The following is a 20,299-nucleotide window of genomic DNA, read 5'->3' on the forward strand; positions in this document are numbered from 1 at the left end:
GCGGGGACCAGGGGCGGGGGAAACGGAGCGGAGGAGGAGCGGGGGAAACAGAGAGGAGGAGGCTCCACCCCCGGAAAGGCTCGGGGAAGGGCCATGGCTGTACGGCGACGTGGATGTGCCCGCGGTGAGTGTCTGCCAGGCGCTGCCGGGCCACGGCGAGCCCCGGGTTTTTCTCTGGCCGCCGAGAGTTTTCCTAGGGAAGAGCCCGAGCTCTCGGTCCCTGTGTGCCCGCGGGGATGGGAGTCGGCGCCCGGCCTCAGCAGCGCTGGGGCCGCGGCTGCCCCTGCCCTTGTGCCTGTGTTACTGCTCCCGGGTGCTGTCATAGTGATCTATGTCTCTATATGTATATATATGTATATTTGTGTGTGTGTGTAGATACGGTGTATGCACGTATATATAACTATAGTGTGTATATGTGCATATATGTGTGTGCTTATGTGTGTGAAAAATGCATATTTTATGATTGGCTTTTCGCAAATATTAAAATGAATATTATATGTGTTATGTTAGAAAGTGATGCCGTATTAATTTGCTTAAGTAGTGTGTTAAATGTAGTTTTAGGTTATAACAAAATGTTAAAATAGAAACTATGCTATGTAAGATTTTTTTTTAAAGAAAGGACTTGCAGCGAGATAGCAGCCACAGGACACCTAAATCTTTCAGAGAAAGTTTCTCCTGATAAGAGAGCAATAAATTCTCTAACTTCTTCCCTCCTCACTCAGCCATGAAGATGCCAGTTAGGGTTGAGAGGAAGAAGTTGACGATGACCAGACAGAATCCTGTGTTCAAATGGAATTTATTCATCATGTATGAGGTGTATGAATATGCAACAGGTTATTGTTTTTAGGGGTTAATCCTTCATTAATGGCTGTCCTTTTTCGGGCTTATGCTGCCCAGAAAGAGGTACCTGGACATCCGTAACTCTTTGTTTCTATTGTCTCATATTGTCCTAATCTAAATTGTCCAAATAATTATTACTCTAATTATATTGCTATTTTTATAACCATTTTTATTACTATTAAACATTTAAAATTTTAAAAGCAAGTGATTGGCATTTTTCACATGTGTGAATATATATATAGCATATGTGTGTATATATAGCATGTGCATATAAATAGTATATATGTAGTCTACATAGCGTGTGTGTAACATATATAGTAAAGACATGTAGTGTAAATGCATGTATATGTGGTGTATATGCAGTGTGTAGATATACACACATACCATATAGTGTTAGACTTAATTGGTGGGTCATAGGGCTGTTTTCTGACTTGTTAAAAAGAGTAAGTGCATACCGTATAAAAGTATAAAAAAGTTGTGTAAAATTTAGCTGCTATAAAAATAGTAGTGGTATAGGGATGAACATAATGGGGAAAGCAGATGAAGTCAGGAGTTTCAACAGTGTGCCCTGTGTGGGCATGGAAATGTCTGTCAGAAGGTAGGTGCTAATTTATTAAACAGTGATAATTCTGTAAAGTGAATTCTTATAAAAATTCCCACAGGAGGAGGTTGCTCCAGGAAGAGCAAATGGTTGATGAAGGCCATGGTTTCAGGGAGCTGATTTTTCATCCTGAAAAGGGGACTTACGATGTCCGTGGTACATCGTCTGGCAGTGGGATGGCTTGTGGATCATCTCTCTTTCATCAACCAGTGTGGCTATGAGGTCTGTGACTCCTTTGCACACCCTGGTGGTGTCACTCCCAATACTTCTGCCACATCTACTGAAGACTGTCACAGTATTTCTACTTTTGCTGCCACCCCTTCATCAAGCAATGGTCCTTCTTACTGTCCTGGAAATGCTGTAGAAACAGAAGGTAAAAGAGCAAAAATGAGATACGTGTTTCGGGAGGAGTTCTTTGATATTTCTAAGCCCTATATAGCTGCAGCTCCTGAGGAGCAGCTGTGTCAGGGATGCCCTGAGGTGAGTCTGACAGAAATAAAGGCCAACAGCAACAGAGAGGAATACCAAGAAGGAGCAAAGAGTGACACTGGAGATTCTCTTGCCACTGCTAGGAAGGTATGTTATCTGTAACACAGTAAATTACAGTAATCCCTTGATAAATAATATACTACTAATATGGTTTTGCATACCTGAGTCTTTTTAGGTAGTGTAGAAGAGTGGGAACTTTTGAGAATATTCCTGTGTCCCTCATGTCAGTAATGTGCATTCTGTGTCTCATAAGCAGTGGATTGCTCCTGAAATCTCCTGACACTGGTTGTGGTCAGGTACACAGTCAGGTACACAGTCTGTTGAGATTGTGCAGATTATCAAATTGGGAAGGACAGTATGAATTTACTTTCAGTGTTGTTTAGTACTATTCCATATGGATAAAAGAAAATAAGAGTCACTTGTCTAAGCCAGTAAATGTAATCATGAAGACATAGTTAATTTTTTTCTCTAATTGGTAAACTGCCCTTGGCAGCTGAAACTTTTAGTATGGGCCCGAAGGAGGCATGAGCACAAACTGTGCACTAGGTGCCTTCAGATTCTAGTGCCATGAATAATTTAAAACAGTTTTAAGCCTATGTACCTTGTGAAAGCGTGCAGCAGGTTAGGTATTTTCAGATCTTTTTTGCTTATTTGACTTGTGATAGAAAAACAGGAAACTTCCTTCTGCTTTTAGAGTTCATTTGTAATTCAGGTATGTTTGATGTGTTTTCCCCTTTTATTTCACTGTGGAATGATATGGATTTTGTTGTTGGTTTTTGCTAATTCTGCAGAAACGTAAAAGGAAATGTGTGTTCAACCAAGGTGAACTGGATGCTTTGGAATACCATTCAAAGGTAAGTTGAAGTACCTGCTACCTGACTTTGGGCGTGTGCTGAGTGAAGGGCATGGTTGCAAACAAATTCTGGTTTTGTAGCTTGTTCCACTGGTGAAAAGAAGGAAAGGGAAAGGAAGGTCAATCTCTCCAGTCCTCATTTGAATTTGTGCTTACAGCATGGATCTTCTATGTGGATACATGTGAACTTGCATCTGAGACATTAGAAAGACCTGGAAGCTGCATTCATAAAGTAACTTGGACTGTTATAGACAACTGAACATTGTGTTGTGATGAGTTGAAGGTTAGGAATTGGCTGATTTGAAATTGGCATCGTAACCTGTTCTGAAGATAAGCTTTCAGTGTTTCAGGACACTGTGCTGGAGTTACTCAACACTTTGTGACCAAATGTGCTTCAAAATATCTTATTCTGCAATTGAAAAAAAAAATCATCTTTCTCTGACATTTTATATTGTCCTACTAAAACATTATGAATGAATTTGAATTCAAGTCTGTATGCTTATGTCAGTTGTGTACTGGCAAAGATACAACTGAATTACACTGAAACATAGTAGTGAATTGTAGAAATGCAATCTGTAGGTAATGTTTGATGTATTCTTACTGCTTTCCCAAATAGTAATGTGAACCTGAACTAGGAACTACACTTGCTTTCTTTCCTTTGACAAAAGTTTAATCATATTGGCTTTTTGCTTAAATCTGTTCTGCCTGAACTACATTTAGATGACTATGCTTTTTTCTTTTATATAGCAACAGTCTTGTAGTAAACATGTGTGTGTGTAAACTTGCTGATACAGTGTAGAGGTCCTGTGATTATGTTTTTGAATAAGCTGTGCATGTGCAGAATCACCTTAAAGGAGAAAACTTTGAAGTTCAGCATCAACATGATTATGAAAACACAAAGGCTAAAAAATCATTCAACAATAGAAATAAGGAAAGAAATTAAAAAAAGAAGTTTGATGCCTTGGAGGTATGTGTAACTTTGGTGATATTTGGTGAATATGTGGAAAATACAGAGTTCGGAAAAATCAGTGACTCCAGTTAGCCTCTTGTATCATTCACAGATTAGAAAGTATTGGGTTTTTACTAAACTTGTGTTATTAAAGGTTATACCTCTGCAAGTTAAGGCAGATTATTTTGACGCTTATTTATATCTGTAGACTCATCAAAAATAAATCCAAACAACCGCAATTTTTTGTTTTTGCAAGTGAATCTATGAATTTCAGCTGTTGAATCCATGTATGAATTTCAGTCAGTGTCAATATAGGGAACAGTACAAAATATGCTAAACTCCTTCAGCAGCCATTTGTTAAATCTCCTGCTTTGATTGCTTCATATTCAAGACTTTGTCCATCTGTAAATTAACACATGCATGTAAGAAGGTATAATTTCTGAAGACATGTTTATTAATTCTGTTGAAGCAATATGAGCTTTTTTATCACAAACCTAGGTACTAAAAATTTATAACTCTGTACTGTCTGATATCTAGAGGTGGCGTTATTAAATTATAAAAAAAAATCTTTTTCTTCCTCTTCCACTAATCTGGGAATTGTAATAAAGTGCATTTTGTAAAGCCCTCTTGTAATCTTGAAGATTCTGTAATCAGAAGCTTTTGAAACCACAGTATAATGGCTTTTTACAGGGGCTTTAATAAAGCCCCTGTAACTGACAATGGACAAATGGATAAACCCACCTCACTGACAATCAAAACTCATAAAGGCTCCATCATGTGGAATAAAATGGGTCTCTAAATTTTGTGAAACGGAGGTGCTGACTCCCCAGTAGGTGAATGACAGTGTAAATACATCCAAGACTTGTGTCATCCTGGACTGACTAACAGGCTATTTGAGATGTTTGCCACTTAGAAAAGTTGCAAAAATTGAGTTCTGATACTTTAATTTGATTTACTGATGGTACTTCTGTATGACTGTAAAATGCATAAACTGTTGTTTTATGAAGTGAATTGAAATGTGGAAAATGACTGATTTTTAGATCCCAGTATACATTTTAATTAAAAAGATGTTCATGGGCACAGTAACTTGAAATTAAATTAGAATTTTAAATTAAACTTCAGATAATTGCTTTGAAATTTGTGTTTGGTTGAAACAATGATATTCCACATCTGTTGTCTGAAATGTTTTATTCAGTAGTTTATTGCTCTTTCTTTCTCCAGCATTCTAAATATTGTAACTTTACCAAAACATGAAAACCAACAACAGTGTGGTGTCCTGGTTTTGGCTGGGATAGAGTTAGTTTTCTGCTTGGTAGCTGGACAGCTAATGCACAGTTGATGGAGTTGGGAGTGCTGCAAATGAAAAATAAACCTAAGACTTGTAAAAAGCCCCAGAGTTAACATATTGAATGCTAAAGCTAGATCTGTTGCCCAGATGTCTGCACGCAGGTGCAGCTGCTTTGTCCTTTCCAGCCTGGTCAGGATAGATCGGAAAACATCAAATATTCTCATTTTGGGTTTAGCATGAGGGTAATGTTGACTGCAACAATTGAAACATTAGCGTGTTAAGCCGTGCTTACCCTGAGTCAAGGAGTTTTCAGTTTCCTGTGCTCTGCCAATGAGCAGGTGCACAAAGGAAGCTGGGAGGGAACACAGCCAGGACAGGTGCCCCGAACTGGCCAGAGGGATATTCCATAGGATATAGGATATCATGCTCACTATATAAACAATAGGAGTTGGCCAGGAGCCATGGATTTGCTACTTAGGGATGGGCTGGACATCAGTCAGTAGGTGTTCTTACTGTGCATCAGTTGTGTCTTTTGGGCATTACTTCTGTCTCACTCCCACTTTTCAATAATAAAAGTAATGATAATAATTTTTTATTTTCAGTTTTTAAACTGATCTTACAGTAGCCCATGAGGTTTGCTTTTTTTCCTTGGATTCTTCTCCCCACCAGGGACTGGGAGGCATGTGGTGTAAGCAAATGGCTGTGTGGTACTTGGTTGCCAGCTGGGGTTAGACCAAGACGCCTTATTATAAAACCTTTGTAGCTTTTTGAGCCAATGATCTCAGTAATTGGCAAGGATCCTTTTCCCTGCCTGCAGATTGAAAATGTTTTGATTTCAGTTGTATTCCCTGGTCAAACAGACACTTGAAAGATCTTTTCTTTTTTCCTTTTTTTTTTTTTTTTTTTTTTTTTGTCACCATACAGGTCAGGAAGCTCATTTGGGAAGGGACTTTGGATTTAGTCCAAGAGGGACTCAAAAGTGGTTTTCTTCACCGTATGACTGCAAAACTCAGTTGCAGGAAGAATAATGTTCCTCAGCACATTGTCTGTGGGTTGGCTGAACTATGTGAAATGGCAAAGCAGTTTCCAGCTGTTATTGAAAGTGACCATCAAGCTGTATGTGTGCTAGAGGAGGAAACCTCCAGTGCAGAGCAGGACCTGCTTTCGTATGTTGTGGAAAACAGCTCAAACTGTGCAAAGATTATTGTGTTAATGGGGCAGAAATACTTGGTGCCACCAAGAAGCAGTTTCCTCTTATCTGATATTTCATGTTTACAGCCCCTGCTGAACTGTAAGTATCTTTAGGTGGTTTTCTCCTGCCCAAGAAGGGCAGTTAATGTCAAGATGACTCAATGAACAGATTTTAGCTATAGCATTACGCTCATAGCAAATGCTGCTGCAGGCTTTCAAGGTGATATTTCTAACTTTGTGCAAATAGGTAAGGACTTTCAAAGGAATGTTGAAGGTTGGCTAGGAAATCATGTTATGAGGGGATTATTTGTCTCCAGGAGGCTCCTTTAAAAGTCTCAGCCAAAATGCAGCAGTTTGTGAGCGTGTTCTGAGCAGCTATCAGCTTAGAAGGCATGGAAACGTTGAATTGAGACTAGCTGTGCTGCTGGGTCCCTGTCCCACAGGATAAGCCTTTAGCATAGGTAGGTCCATGCTGCTGCTGAAGTGGTGATGCTGCTGTCTTGATTTTTAGCTAGATTAGTCCATGGCGGGGGGATGAGATAGTGCACCATAAAGCTAATGTTCACTTACAGACTCATCCTGTTCAGTGGCAGGGTCTTTTTAGATTGGAATAAACAGGTCGTGGAACAAAACCCAGTATCCCCCAGGGAGGGTAACAGTTTGAGAGGCTGTTGCACCCAGCTGGAAGGCAAGACCACCAGTAGCAAGCATGACTTGTCTTTTCAGCTTCTGTGTTTCACAGCTGAGGGTATTGGCTTATGTAAAAATCAGCGACAGGGAAATGAGGGGATTTTGGAATAATCAAGTTCTCTGTAAAAGTAGATCAAAAGCTATCCAAGGCACTATCCCCAGCCCTAAGCTGACAGCATGCATAAGTCTTCAGTGCCATTCCAGTAGCTTTCAAATTGACCTTCATTATTATTACTATTATTTTTGTCACTATCAGTCATAGCTAGGATTTACCAGACAGTCTTACAGGAAAGATGTTGCCTGTGAGCAAGAGCTGGGCATTACTGCTCTTCCCTCTAATCAGTAATTTTAGATTTTTTTTAATTGCACATGAGAAGAGAGGAAGCATATGTAATTTAGATGCTATGATTTTTTAATTTTGTTTTTTATTGAGAAGATAATCAGGAAGTAGAATCTTACTATCTAAATAATAATTTTGCATTTGAAGTCCAAAATCTAGCTAGGAAGCTGTTTTCATCTGTAGGAAAGAAAGAAGATTATTATCATTCTGCTACCACTCTCCACAGTGGAGCATATAAGATTCTCCAAAGAGTTACAGAGCAGTCCAAGAAATCTGAGCAAATGCTTTTGAAATAAGCAACAGTGAATGTTAACATAATGCCCTGACTGTAGACTTTTTTCCTGAGTAAATCTGCTGTCCATTTTAATTGTTATTTTTCATCTTCCCTTTCACCTGCCAAAATAGAAGTAATTCTTGCTGGTCAGTCCACTGTGAGGATAACACCTCCAGTGTTAAATGAATAATGTGTAGTAATCACATTTCATGAACATCAAATACTAAGCTGTTGTTCTTGCTGTCAGACTAAATGAAAGAACAAAGATGTTCTCTGGAGAATTAAAATTGGGGAGTTCTGTTTTTTTGTGCATGTGTTCTGTATCTTTTATCCTCCAGCTAAAGTAAACTCAGCTTCTCCCATGAAAACTCTATCGGTTCTTTTACTCTTCATTGATTCTCATTTCATACACTATCTGTCTCTCTTTACCTCCAGTAGTGCAAAACAGTTTTCTAGAGCTGGCTTGAAGCTCTGCATGTCTCTGTTGGCCTGATAAAAGATCAAACAGGACAGGAATCTTGCATTCAGGGCTGTAGCTTTTCACTCAGCTGGGTGCCTTATTGCATAACTTCTGTTGGGAAACTTTGAAAAAATTTTACTTTTGAGACTTGCACTCTGCTATCCTTTCTTTCCCTGAAAGTCCTAAAGATACTCAAACTTTCTTAGAGGGATCTGACACAGACCACATAAAAGTCTTTTCCTTAGGTAATCAGCCAAAAAATACTGAATTTTATGGATATGATTATCTGAATTAACACAAGCATGTCAAAAGTCTTTTAACTTCTTATTTGAAAAGAACAGAAGAAATTTGCAGTTTTGCTATATATCTGTTTTAACTCATAGATATTTTTTTAAAGCTACTTTACTGATTTTTCTTTTTTTTTTTTTAATTTCACTTGCCAGACAAGAAAAAATATGATGTAATTGTGATTGATCCACCATGGGAGAACAAGTCTGTTAAAAGGAGTAACAGGTATGTTTTTTAGTAAAATCAACCAAACTTTGTCATCGTAGATTACAAAGGGTAATTAACATTTTAATATATTGATCCAATCCAGGACCACTGTGAGACTGTAGCTCAAACTTGTAAATATTTTCACACATGCTTACCTTCAAATCTATGGACTGCCTTAGGTATTTCACTGAAATGTGTTGGATACTTGGCATACAAGATATTTGCAAGAGTAGATCTTGAATTATCTAGCTGGTGAGAGAATGTTAGCTCTTTACAAAGAAAGTATGGATTCAGCTGTTCTGTACAGCCCAGATCATGCACATATTAGTTTGTAATTAATAAGGTTTCTTCAGTGGACATAAAGCTAGATAAATATGTAAGTATTTCCAGGACTGAAATCTTGCTAGGAAGTTGGAGTGCGTTTTTATTTAATTTGAGGTGTAACTTAAGCTTGAGTCTAATGTTTAGAAAAACATGATAATGCAGCAGTGAAATCTTCTAGTGCAATAGGAGCTCTGAGTACTGTAGTTTATGAAGTTATTAACTTAATTTTTTATGGGCTTCCTCCACTGCTGAGTAACATCATGTTTATGCTAGTGGAGTCCTCTTATTACCATGGAATTGTATCTCTTTGAAAGAAGGGTGGACAGGAAATATGGTCTTACAACTTTCTAGAATAAAGTTTGCCGTGGCTTTTGATCTTGTTATGAAGACATAACATTTGAAGATGTAGGGACGGATGTGTAGGCTGTCCTTTGAAAGCCCTTCAGAAACCTCTCTAAACTCTCATTCAAATGAGACATTTCTCATTCAGAAGTGTCTTTCTTGAGTATATAAGGTACTCAGAGAATAATTGTAGTTATGAGCATAAGTTAGTCACCAAGATCCTTTCTCCCTTATGAAATAAAGGCAAAAAATGGAGGAGCCATCACTGCTCATAATTATCTTGTTGGCAGCTAATCATTGTGAAGCATTTCTCATCTAGGTGAATACTTTCTCCTCTAGACAGTCCAGGAGGTATTTGGATTTTATCCTTGTTTGCTGTTTCTCACTGTAGCATTGTGTAGGGTCCTGGCTACCCACATGGTGGCTGCCAATTTTCATTAGGCAGTGTGCCAATATTTTTGGTGCTGCAGTGTGTAGGTTCCACGAGCTGCAGTTTATTGATAGTGTAGAATTGCATCATGAAAAAAAAATGGTAGAACAGGACAGGATCTGGAAAGCATCCTGGATTCACCAATGTAGCATTCAGTTAGTTCAGAAAAGTGCAGAATGGTTTTGAATAACCTAGAAAACTTCCACCATGGCTGATAATTAAAAAAAATGAACAACTTGTGAAAATAATTGGAGAAGTTGTTATCTCTAATGACCTGTTCTGTTGCCATTCAAATTAGTGTGACTCACTTGTCATTTTCATTCAGAAGAGAGTTTATTATGAGAAATGAATAGCATTACATTGCCTAAGAAGCTGTTCACTAAATAGCTTTGTTCTGGCACAAGGATGAGAATATTGAGTTACATCTGATAGTTCTTAAATGAAAAGAAACATGGGCTCCTAAACTTAAGAGTCACAACTAATAGTGCTTTATTTCAAGGCATAGTGAAAGTACATAGTTCAAGGTTCTGCTCAGCAAAACTTATGTTCATACACTAATGATTTTATATCAAATCTCTCGGAATTGTCCACTGGGTGTCAGTCTTGAACTATTTTTATGACTTAGATTGTCAGGAGATGATTCTTGAAGTGAGTGGTCTGTGTAATTTTTTTATCCATTTGTTTTGCTTTGAAAGTTTTATGGTTGGTATATGCTAATTTGCTTTCTTACTTTATTGGCATAGGTACAGCTACTTGTCTTCATGGCAAATCAAGCAGATTCCTGTACCAGCACTAGCTGCTCCAAATTGTCTTGTAGTCATGTGGGTGACTAACAGACAGAAGCACTTACGTTTTGTTAAGGATGAACTTTATCCTCACTGGTCAGTGAAAACACTTGCTGAGTGGCACTGGGTAAAAGTAAGTTCTTTATTTTGTTGCTTTCTTGGAGACTGAGAAGACTTGCACTATGACACTTTGTGTTCTTCTCATTTGTCTATTTACTACCATTTACTTTGGTATTTGAAAGCTGTGATATCATCAATATCCTTCTTTTTTTAAAGGAAAAGGTCTTGGGAAAATATGGGATATTAAAATTTTCTGCTGTATATTTTTAACTCTTTTGTGTCAGATTACTACAGCTGGAGAATTTGTGTTGCCTTTGGATTCTTTGCACAAAAAACCCTATGAAGTTCTCATATTGGGGAGAGTTCAGGCAGATGTAAAGGAAGCCTTAAGGTATGTCAGGATATTTATGGTAAATGTCTTTTTTTTTTTCAGCTGCTAGGATTCCCTTTGTATGTATCACTAACTCATAATGCAATATAATGTCCCAAAATCTCTTGGCTGATTGTGAACCTAAAGATAGCCTTATTAGCTTTGGAGTAAGGGAGTGCCTTAGTGAGACTAAAGAAGGGAACCCCTGTGTGTTCCTGCATCTGCTCTCTTGGGAAACTCTTGGACAAAAGCCTTGTGGACAGGGCTTCCTTTGCTGACAGGTTCTCTTGGACCACGAGCCCTTGGCACAGGCTGATGCCATTTTGGGGATGCTGCTGTTGTTCCATACATTCTGACATAAAAGACTGCATTGTTTGTTCTCAGTGGCTTTGCATGGCTATTGTAAACCATGTTTTGTCCAAAGCCTCAATGATTTCATAATTTGTTTCATAAGTTGTTTTATGTATTATGTCTGAGCAACATTTAATTTCCCTTGGACTTTGAAGTTTGTGAATGAACATTCTGTGTGTTATCTCCCATCTGAAATAACTCTGCAAGAGCTGTAGCATCACATTGGGTAACATTCATTCATTCATTCTCACATTTCTTTTCTTTTCTGATTTATATGACAGGAAATCTGAAGGTGTTCTTCCAATTCCAGAGCATCAGTTAATTGTCAGCATACCCTGCAGTCTGCATTCACATAAACCTCCTCTTGCTGGTATGTTTTGGTTTTTATGCCTAATGTTTCTGTAGCACAGTGATCTTGGATGCCTCATTATGGGATGTACCTAGAAATGCCTTAATTTCCCATCTGTCAAGCAATTTTACTCAACAGAACTTGTGGTTCCTCTTAAAGTGTTCTGAAGCACCTCATCCTGAGAGAAAATTAATGTGAAAAGCAGAACTTCAAGTAGTACTGTGTGAACATTTTGGGTAGACGTAGAAAAAATATTGCTTTTTTCAAAATTTATCTTTTAAATGCTGCAGAAACAGTTTTACAGATACTTCATATATGAAGTCGTGACAAATGACCTAAAGTACCTTGTGTGGGAGAGAACTTTGGGAGTACATAAAACAGGAAAGCAGAAACCTCTATTATGTCATCCTGAAATAAATGTTTACATATCTGCATGAATTGATTATATGCCTACAGTGCAATTATGCCTTTAAATCCAAAAACTTAACTATTTTAAGACTGCTAACAAGAGGCAAAAAATAAGGTATGCCTTGCTTGTTTCTGAGGAGTTGTATTTCGCTCACTGAAGTTGTGTTTCGCTCACTGAAATTGATGCAGTAATTCCAGCCAGCCAGTTAGTGTGGGTATAAATTAAACTTTTTAGAGTTGGTACAAAGAATTGTTCTGGAGCACTTTGACTAATTTAGTCAATAGGAAGTGGTACTTCTTTCATCATTACAGCACCTTAGAACTTTCCGAGGCTGTGGTAAGAAATATATTTAAAATCTCACCCAAAATCGATTTAATCCTCCGCCAAGGGGGAAGCTCGCAATGAGTCTGCAAATATTCCAGGTGTTTTGTATTCACATCAGAAAGGCAAGTAGAAGAAATGTTTAATGCTCTTGGAGAGGAGAGGTGTCACACTTTGCTTCACTGATATGCTTTCCTTTTTCTCTTCCCAAGGGGTAGAACTACTTTTGATCTGAGCAATTGTTGTATCTCCAGGGATGTTCTAGCATCTGTGTTTGGGGGCTTGCATTTATTAAATTACCATATATATATATGTATACATACACACACACCTGTTAAAAAACTAGTAGAAAGGACATACTTTGGTTAGCTAAAAATGGAAGAAACAGAAGGGCAGTTCTAGAAGGATCTTTGTGCCATCCTGAAGCCACATCTCCAAGAATTAGGGCTACAGCAGGGTGTATATGTGTTGATTTAAGCTAATGAACAGTGGGGTGGTTATTTATGAGGCTGTCACTAGGGTCTCTTTAGCAAGCCAATATTTATCAGCAAACTTGGACACAAACAGGAGACTTGTGAGGCATCCAAGGGTGCAAACCAGCAGTTTGGATGTATTATGGAAAATTTTAGTGCAACAATGGTCCTCGGAGCAATTATTTTGTAGGGCAGATCTAGAAACCATATTGGAGAATACGTTATAAATTATAACCCTGAGTGGAATTTGAAGGAAACTGTCCTTCCTAATTTTTGGGTGTATTCCTTGAGTCTTCAGTTGAGTAATGGGATTTGATAACATTGGGCAGCATTTGTATTTCTCTTTGAAAAAATGAACTTGCTTGGAGCAATATGAATAGTTTAAAAAGTTTTTGTGAAAATCCACGTATATCCTACAGGTTTTTTGGCAGGTCTATGCAGAATATGGTTATGTAATGAAAAGGTAGACAGTAAAGCAAAAGCTGATTGCTGATGCTTTAACTTTTGTGCTGTACAAGGTGTTGCTTTCACGACCAGGCAATAATCTCAAGCAGCCAGTAGAGAGCAGCTGAGCTACATCCTAGAGGGGTTCAGAAGAAATTTGAACAGAAGCAGGGATTTGGCAAGGGGGGAGAAGGACACTTGATGAGTCAGACACATTCTTTATGCTTTGTTTTAGTAGTAACAAAGCCAAAAATATTAGTATTTACTGATGCTGTCTGGCACTTTGTTTCTTATTACAACAATAAAGGTTGTATGTTGGTACATATGTAGCCACTTAATGACTGATTATAAGAGTTTATCTCTCTGGGGGAAAAGAAAGATGTAAATTAAAGTAAGCCATCAAAAAGAGATGTTTGTGTTCCTACAGTGCATTTAACCATGAAATTGCAACTGTAGGGGTTTTGGTGATGCATGTGCTGTGTTCAATGCTTAGAGCTCTAATATGTCATTGTAAATGTACTTAAGCTGCTTTATGCAAATGTGTTAAAATCAAATTTTATTACTCCAGGTTTTGATTCAAATAACAGCAGGTTTTCTTCCTAATTCAATTCAATGGTGCTCTTAGAGAGCACAAAAGATACTCTGTTACAGATATGTATGAAGTTCTACATAACTTCACATCACCTTTTTTCCTTTTCCTGTATTATAGATTGTTCTTGTTATAGCCATTGCTCTTCCAGTTTTTAAGTATATGCATTTATTGTCAGAAAATAATGCTGTTGTGTAGGAGTTTGCCTAAAAGCAGTGGAATTAATTCTTGGCTATGTTCTAACCAATTTGCATATATTCAGCAGAACTGTGCAATGAGGAGTCATGGGAGGTCCCTCCTCCTGTAGCAATGATGGTTTATTAGGCCATGTTATAAAGGTTTGCTTGGAACTAAAAGAAGTAAATGCCTTTTGTTTCCTTATAGGCCTTGTGAGCCCTTGCTGTAAGACTAATTGATTGTTGCATCAGCATCTAGATTTAACTTGAAGTTCAGGAAAGACGGAGTGCTGTAATGCCATCTTTGAGCTGGATTTCAGATCATTTTCTGGTCCAGGGTTTAGACAAATTGGGCAATAAGGACCTCTATGTCGCAAACTCTTTTGAAGGGTTATTTTAAACTGAAATAACTTGTGCTTTGTGCTTTGCATGGCTCACTGATCAGGCAGTGAAAAAGCAGACGCTTATTTTCACTTTATATATCCAATTTATCAATGCAGAACTTGCTTTTTAGGCAGTGGAAGTTCAAAAAATGTTGCTTGTTTCAAAGATAATTCTTTAGCTCATTTAAACAATTTTCTGAGCATGCATCTTCAATATGTGTCTGGGATTAGGAATGTGCAGGTGTGTCAAGTCTCCTGCCTGGCCACTGGATTGTGCTTTGGAATGAAATGGGTTTTCTGGAGCTGTTGTGTCTGCCAGCTGCCTTTGTGCTCGCTTCACGTGTCCTAGGGCATTAGGTGCTCAAGTACCTGAGCTGCTGTCTTGGTGTTTGTGACACCTGCAAATGATAAAGAACAGTGTGCTGGTTTAGGGCAAATTTGTTAAAGAATCTGCGAAGGAGGGCCCCTCCAGAAAGCGAAACCCACACGGCCCCTCCCCCCAACCGGTTCGGGAAAAAATTCCTCGGAGAGAGGTGGAAAGAACCTGTTTATTTGACTGGCCCCGCACCCCCCAGCACACAAAATGAACAATACCCGATGACACCGCTCTGAGAAAGATGGCAAAATCAGAAAGTCTCTTTCGGGGGTGGTTGCTCTGTTCTCAGTCCCTCCGGCGCTGGGGCAGCTGCTGCAGCCGAACCTTCGGTGTTCCCGGGTCCCAGTCCGGAGCAGGTTCGAGATGGTCACAGGAACAGGAGAGGAGAAACAGTCCAGGAAGGAATGTGGACTGTTTAGCTAGAACTAGCTAATAAGCAGAGGCAGAAAGCAGAGCAGAAGCAAGAGCAGAAAAAGAGAGCAAGCAAAAGCAGCAAGCTGAAGCTGGAAGTGAAAAAACAGTCTTATGTACCGCTTTCCTCTCTGTCCCTGATAAGAGAAACCCAAACAAAACTTCCACTCTTCAGTGCTGGTCTTAAAGGCACAGAACAGATGAATGGGGATATACAAGCATCATAACGTCACCCCAGGACAAACAGGCTGTTTATAATCTATTTAACCTGTTTCCTGTCAGTGGTATCTGTAAGTGGATAGAAGTAATTGTGTTCTGGGTTTTGTTTTTCAATCTATTCCTGTGGTAGAAAAACTCAATACTTAATTTTTCTACTGATGGAACTCCTCTAAGCTGTTTTCAGAGGAAAAACCCCAAGGGTTTGCTTGAGGGCTGCAGATCAGATCCATGTGTGTTAAGATAGTCTACTGGTGATACAAAGGTCTAACAAAGAAGACATAATTTGGGACTTGAACACTGATTTTTCCTATTTGAAGGAAACCAATGTAATGAGATTTTAAGCCAGCAAAATTCAGCTCTTTTGATATGGTAATTTCGTTGCAGTGCAAGTTACTGCCTGATGTGATTATGTAAATGCCTACAACCTAGCAATGAAGAATCATACTATAATGTGATCTCAAATTATATGTAATGTGTCTGGTTTTTTTAAAAAGCCCTCGAAGTTTAAAAAGATGTTGTCTCTGCCAGAAGGAGAGAGGGAGATTCCTGCGACTTCCTTTTTAAATTCTAGAACCAAATTGATAGAAAGACTGGCACACTTTTCCTGCTTCTGTTGAACTGATTGGTTTCTTGGCTACCCCTTTTTTGCTTTCTGGTGAGCCAGTCTTTGAGATTGGTTGATGTGTGCTTTTCAAATTTGTTCTTTTAGGCATGAAAGTTTTTGGTGACTTCTGAAACTGCTTTGGATTACTGAACCCAATGCTATGAAGATTATTTTTAACTTATGAATTTTAAGATCTACCACCTCTCTGAGCAATCTGTTCAGTGTTTCAGCACCCTCATTGTAAACAATTGTTTCCTTATATCTAGTCTGAATTGATCCTATTTTCATTTAAAACCTTTATCCCCTGTCGTATTGCTGCAGGCCCTGCTAAAATAAGCTTGTTGCCTTCTTTCTTATAGGCCCTATTTAAGCATTGAAAATCCACAATCAGGTCTCCCTGAAGCCTTCTCATCTTCAGGATGAACAACCCCAACTCTCAGCTTGTCCTCCTAGGGGAGGTGCTTTGGCCCTCTGATCAAATTGTCAGCAAATTATGCCCAAGAAATTCTTATCTTAATGGAGCTGTGAAAAGAACAATAAAATTTACCACTTTTTTATTATGATGTGTTTGCAAAATGATATTAAGCAACTACTCATAAGTGGTGTCTAATTAGATGAACACCCACGACACCAAACAGTGTGTGAGTTTTCTGTCAGAATGTACATTTTCCTCTAAACTTCCCAGACTCTTCTCTGTAAATGCTAGATTTGTTTAAACATTTTATCTTGCCTCTAAAAGAAGCAGGTTTTTGGAATAAGATTCCTTCTGGTAGCAGTATTTTTTAGATTAAAAGCTGCCTTGATGATAGCCCATCTGAGACATTCATGTGACATTTGTTAAAGATTGGGAGAAGGCGAATAGATTTTTACACCATGCCAAAATACAAAAAAGCCTGGAAACACCCATTAACAATATTTACAGAAAAGTTTTTAATACAGTGGAGCTTTGGAAGAAGTGATCACGTAGGTAGGAAATGCACCTTGGGTTGGCTAACACTAGAAAGTGAAGCAGGTGCTCATCTTTCTGCAACAGGAGCAATCCATGGCCTGACCAGCTGGGGTCTCACATAGGGCATCTGTGACTGGCAAACTTGATGCAAAAAGTCAGTACTTGGATTGCACCAAAAAATTTCCTCTCATACTTCGGTGTATGTTGACTGGATGTGTTTTTGCTTTATGCAGTGATCATATCTGAAGAGGCTGAGTGAAGCAGCAAAATGTTGGCCTTATGAGCTGTATTTTTAAGTGACAGATATGCAGAAATCACTAGCAGATCTGATCTAAAAATGACCAAAGTATTCTTTGGAAAGGGTCATGTTTCCATACTTTTTCTTCTTTTATCTTCAGCAGCAAAACACAAAACTTAACATGCAGTTTTTAGTATAGATAAGTTTTTCAGTCTTTCTGCCTTCTCTGTGTTGGGGGCTCCTTAACCCTTTGCTTTTCTCATGTTTTTGTAGCCATTTCATGAAACATAGTTAAGGAGTTCCTCAAACCAGCCACAGACTAAATGGTTCTATATGACAAGTAACACATTTAACAACAAACTTTTTACAATAATACTTTTCAAGCAAAATGCAAGATCTTTTTCTATCTCCAGAATACCAGTGATCAGTGACACAGTTGATGTTAATGACAGATGTCTTTATATTTGGATTTAGGCAGCAAAAATCCCTAACTATAAAAGAAATATGAGATTTATGTTAATGAATAGCACTAACAGTTAGAGAAATATCTCTTCAGGTGCCAGGTTGATATTGGGGAAAAAAATAGTTCCTACATTTTTATAGCCCTTTTAATGCTATACTTATTTAACTGGTATTACTTTTAACCGTTGTCATTACAAAAATACTTTTATCCCCTTTAAGGTACAGAGGAAAAGAAAGTGTGCTCCTAATTAAGGAAAGGGTTTATGTATTGATTTATATATATAAGTATTGCCCCCATGTTATTGGAGCTAAGTGAGGCTTTAGGAGGTGTTTGGTTGATATTACTAAAAAATTCAGAAATCATTTATGTAGAGGCTGAAATAAATCCTCCTTCCCTTTCTCTAAATGAAAACCAATAAATCAAGGCTATTGAAGGCCTTGACAGTATTTTTCAGAATCTCAAGGGCATTTATTTAAGATTACTTTCTCACTATAAATAGTCCAGCTGTTTGATGAAACCTCTGAAATTAATTTGCTGTCTCTCCCTTTTTTAATGAAACATTCATTTTTTTATTCTGCCAGCATCACAGGGGAGGTTTTACTTTTTTACTATTGTTATTTGTACCATTGTCATTGTTGTCTTTTTTTTTCTCTTGCACAGCAGTTCTGGCAGAGTTTATCAAGCCAGATGTGGAATGCTTGGAGTTGTTTGCTCGCAATCTACAGCCTGGTTGGACCAGCTGGGGAAATGAGGTCTTGAAGTTTCAGCACATTGATTATTTCACTCTTCTGGAGAATGAAAACTGAACTGGGTCTTAAACATCTATACCTTCTGAAATTCCACATCATCCCAGGGGCCTCTTGAACTTAGCCTTATTATTGACAGTGCACCTAAAGGTAACAGAATTAAAACCAATTGCATTTTAGTTAGAATTCTTTAAGTGACAATATATCTGTTTAATGCTATCTCCCCTCTGTGCAAGGTGGTCCCTTATTTTGATGATCTGAACATATTTAGATACTTTTGTTACCAAAAACCAGTGAAGATAAAACCCCTTAACAGCAGTGCAGCTTTGAGAAGCAGGCATTCTTTATTCGGTCAGGTGCATGAGGGAGTATCTTCTCTGAAATATTTGTATGCTGATTACAGAGAAAGCTCCTGTTTATATTCTGTATTTTACATACATATTCATTGACATTGATGATATTAATTTCCCCAAAATCATTAACACAGGCTCCCTTCCCTTTGCATACACGTTCTTCTGTACCAGGGGTTTCTTTGGTGGTTCCTGGTGGTCAGCCACCCCAAAATCACATTTGACCATCCAGTGAACTGGTAAAAAGTTGGCATAATTGGGCTAGTTACTCTGCAGTTTTCCTTCTTGGTCAATGTTTAACATGACCCTAGAGAATAAGCATTTTGTGGTTCTATAGGCTTGTGGTTTTTGAAGAATAATCATATTAACCCATCAGGTTAATATGGTGGGTTAAAACAATAATTTTTCATCTGCCAACAATGTTAGAGTGTAAGTTCATCCCTGTTCTTTTTCAAACCTCAAGAAAAGAATGATATTTTAAAGTATTTTCACTGCAGCTATCAAATCTGAGCTGATAGCACATTGCTGCTGCTGTACTGTAGCTTGTGCTATTTTTAAAGAATTATAATAAAGAATTGTATTGTTTTTCAAGAGTCAATGGAAGTAAACAATTCTGAATGATGCATGTTTTCTTAAAGTTTTTTTTTGCAAAACAATAGATTTTGAACTAATATAGTTATGAAGGCAGTGTATCTTCCTGCTCTGTCTACCTTAGAGAAAATAAAAGGAACAGTGCTTATATTTACTGGCATATGAATTCTTGACTGCCCATATTCTATATAAAATGTTACTTTTAAAACAGTTGATAATTCTGTCTTTGTGTATATGGTGTTAATTTTTTGATGACATTGTAAATGATCAGCCTCAACATCTTAAAAATTCTGAAGTTTTAACAGATTGTATGTATTTTTTAAAAGACTCTTTCCTTATGTTCTGGAACATTATAAAGCCATGCTTGTGAGCTGTATTTTTCAGCTAACAAAAAAATGATCCCTTTAAAAAAATATTAAAGAATTGTACACTTTGTGTATCATTTGTTGTTCTTAAATTTACTTTGAAAAATATAAAGAAAATGTAATGAGGCCTCTGCCACTTACTCATTTATAGCAGTTGAGGCAGAGGTGCTGGACAAATTGATTTTCCTGATGGCAGGTTCCTGAGTTCTGACTGTTTGTAATGGAGAACAAAATACATTGCCTAACTTCTTTACCTTCATTTCCCTTTTGGTAGCCTGGTGCGCTGTGAAGATTTATTTAAATTTAACTTCAAAATGTTAGCAGAGTATTTTTTGATAATTTTGTAATAAAGATGAAAATGAAAACTTGTGTCTTATTTCCAGTTTCTATATTACTATTCAGTTCCGTGTTTTGCCTATTGGAGCAGTGGAGTTAATAAAACAAAGAAAATGCTTTTTTCCCCTCCCCCCACAGTTAAACATATACTCAAAATAAGTAGATAATGTAACAGTGGAAGTAGTTTCCCAGGGAAATGTTTCTTGCTGCATGTTTTTATTTAGTCTGCCTTTTAAAGTGTCAGTATGTGTTGTCATTACACTGCAAGGGCTCCATATTGCTGGAGTTTCATAGCTCTTTGATGTTCCTTGTAGATAGCCCCTCTAGGCACTGACTCTTCCTTGTCCCCACAGCAGCCAACTAACTCCAGTTCCC

At 37.9% G+C, this 20,299-nt stretch overlaps 1 protein-coding gene across 2 annotated transcripts; it reads left to right on the plus strand.

The window, feature by feature from the left end:
• Positions 1-3: 3 nt before the first annotated feature.
• On the plus strand, positions 4-19,957 carry METTL4 (methyltransferase 4, N6-adenosine). 2 transcript variants are annotated; one of them, XM_064705939.1, is made up of 9 exons: positions 4-124; positions 1,503-2,017; positions 2,722-2,784; positions 5,945-6,311; positions 8,419-8,488; positions 10,310-10,484; positions 10,696-10,802; positions 11,414-11,502; positions 18,200-19,957. In XM_064705939.1, exons 2-9 carry the CDS (start codon positions 1,589-1,591, stop codon positions 18,340-18,342), a joined length of 1,443 nt encoding a protein of 480 aa, XP_064562009.1. In that variant the 5' UTR covers positions 4-124; positions 1,503-1,588; the 3' UTR covers positions 18,343-19,957. The 2 variants fall into 2 exon arrangements, with proteins under 2 accessions (XP_064562009.1, XP_064562007.1); XM_064705937.1 differs by having other exon boundaries at positions 5-124; positions 18,197-19,957.
• Positions 19,958-20,299: the final 342 nt, after the last annotated feature.

Source organism: Zonotrichia leucophrys, chromosome 2 (genome assembly GCF_028769735.1).
Source record: "Zonotrichia leucophrys gambelii isolate GWCS_2022_RI chromosome 2, RI_Zleu_2.0, whole genome shotgun sequence".
NCBI lineage: Eukaryota > Metazoa > Chordata > Aves > Passeriformes > Passerellidae > Zonotrichia > Zonotrichia leucophrys.

Coding starts and splice junctions, on each gene's coding strand:
- METTL4 (XM_064705937.1), top strand. CDS start 1,589: ATGTCCGTGGTACATCGTCTGGCAGTGGGATGGCTTGTGGATCATCTC. Junction 10,485..10,695: donor CTGAGTGGCACTGGGTAAAA/GTAAGTTCTTTA, acceptor CTTTTGTGTCAG/ATTACTACAGCTGGAGAATT. Junction 11,503..18,196: donor ACATAAACCTCCTCTTGCTG/GTATGTTTTGGT, acceptor TCTCTTGCACAG/CAGTTCTGGCAGAGTTTATC.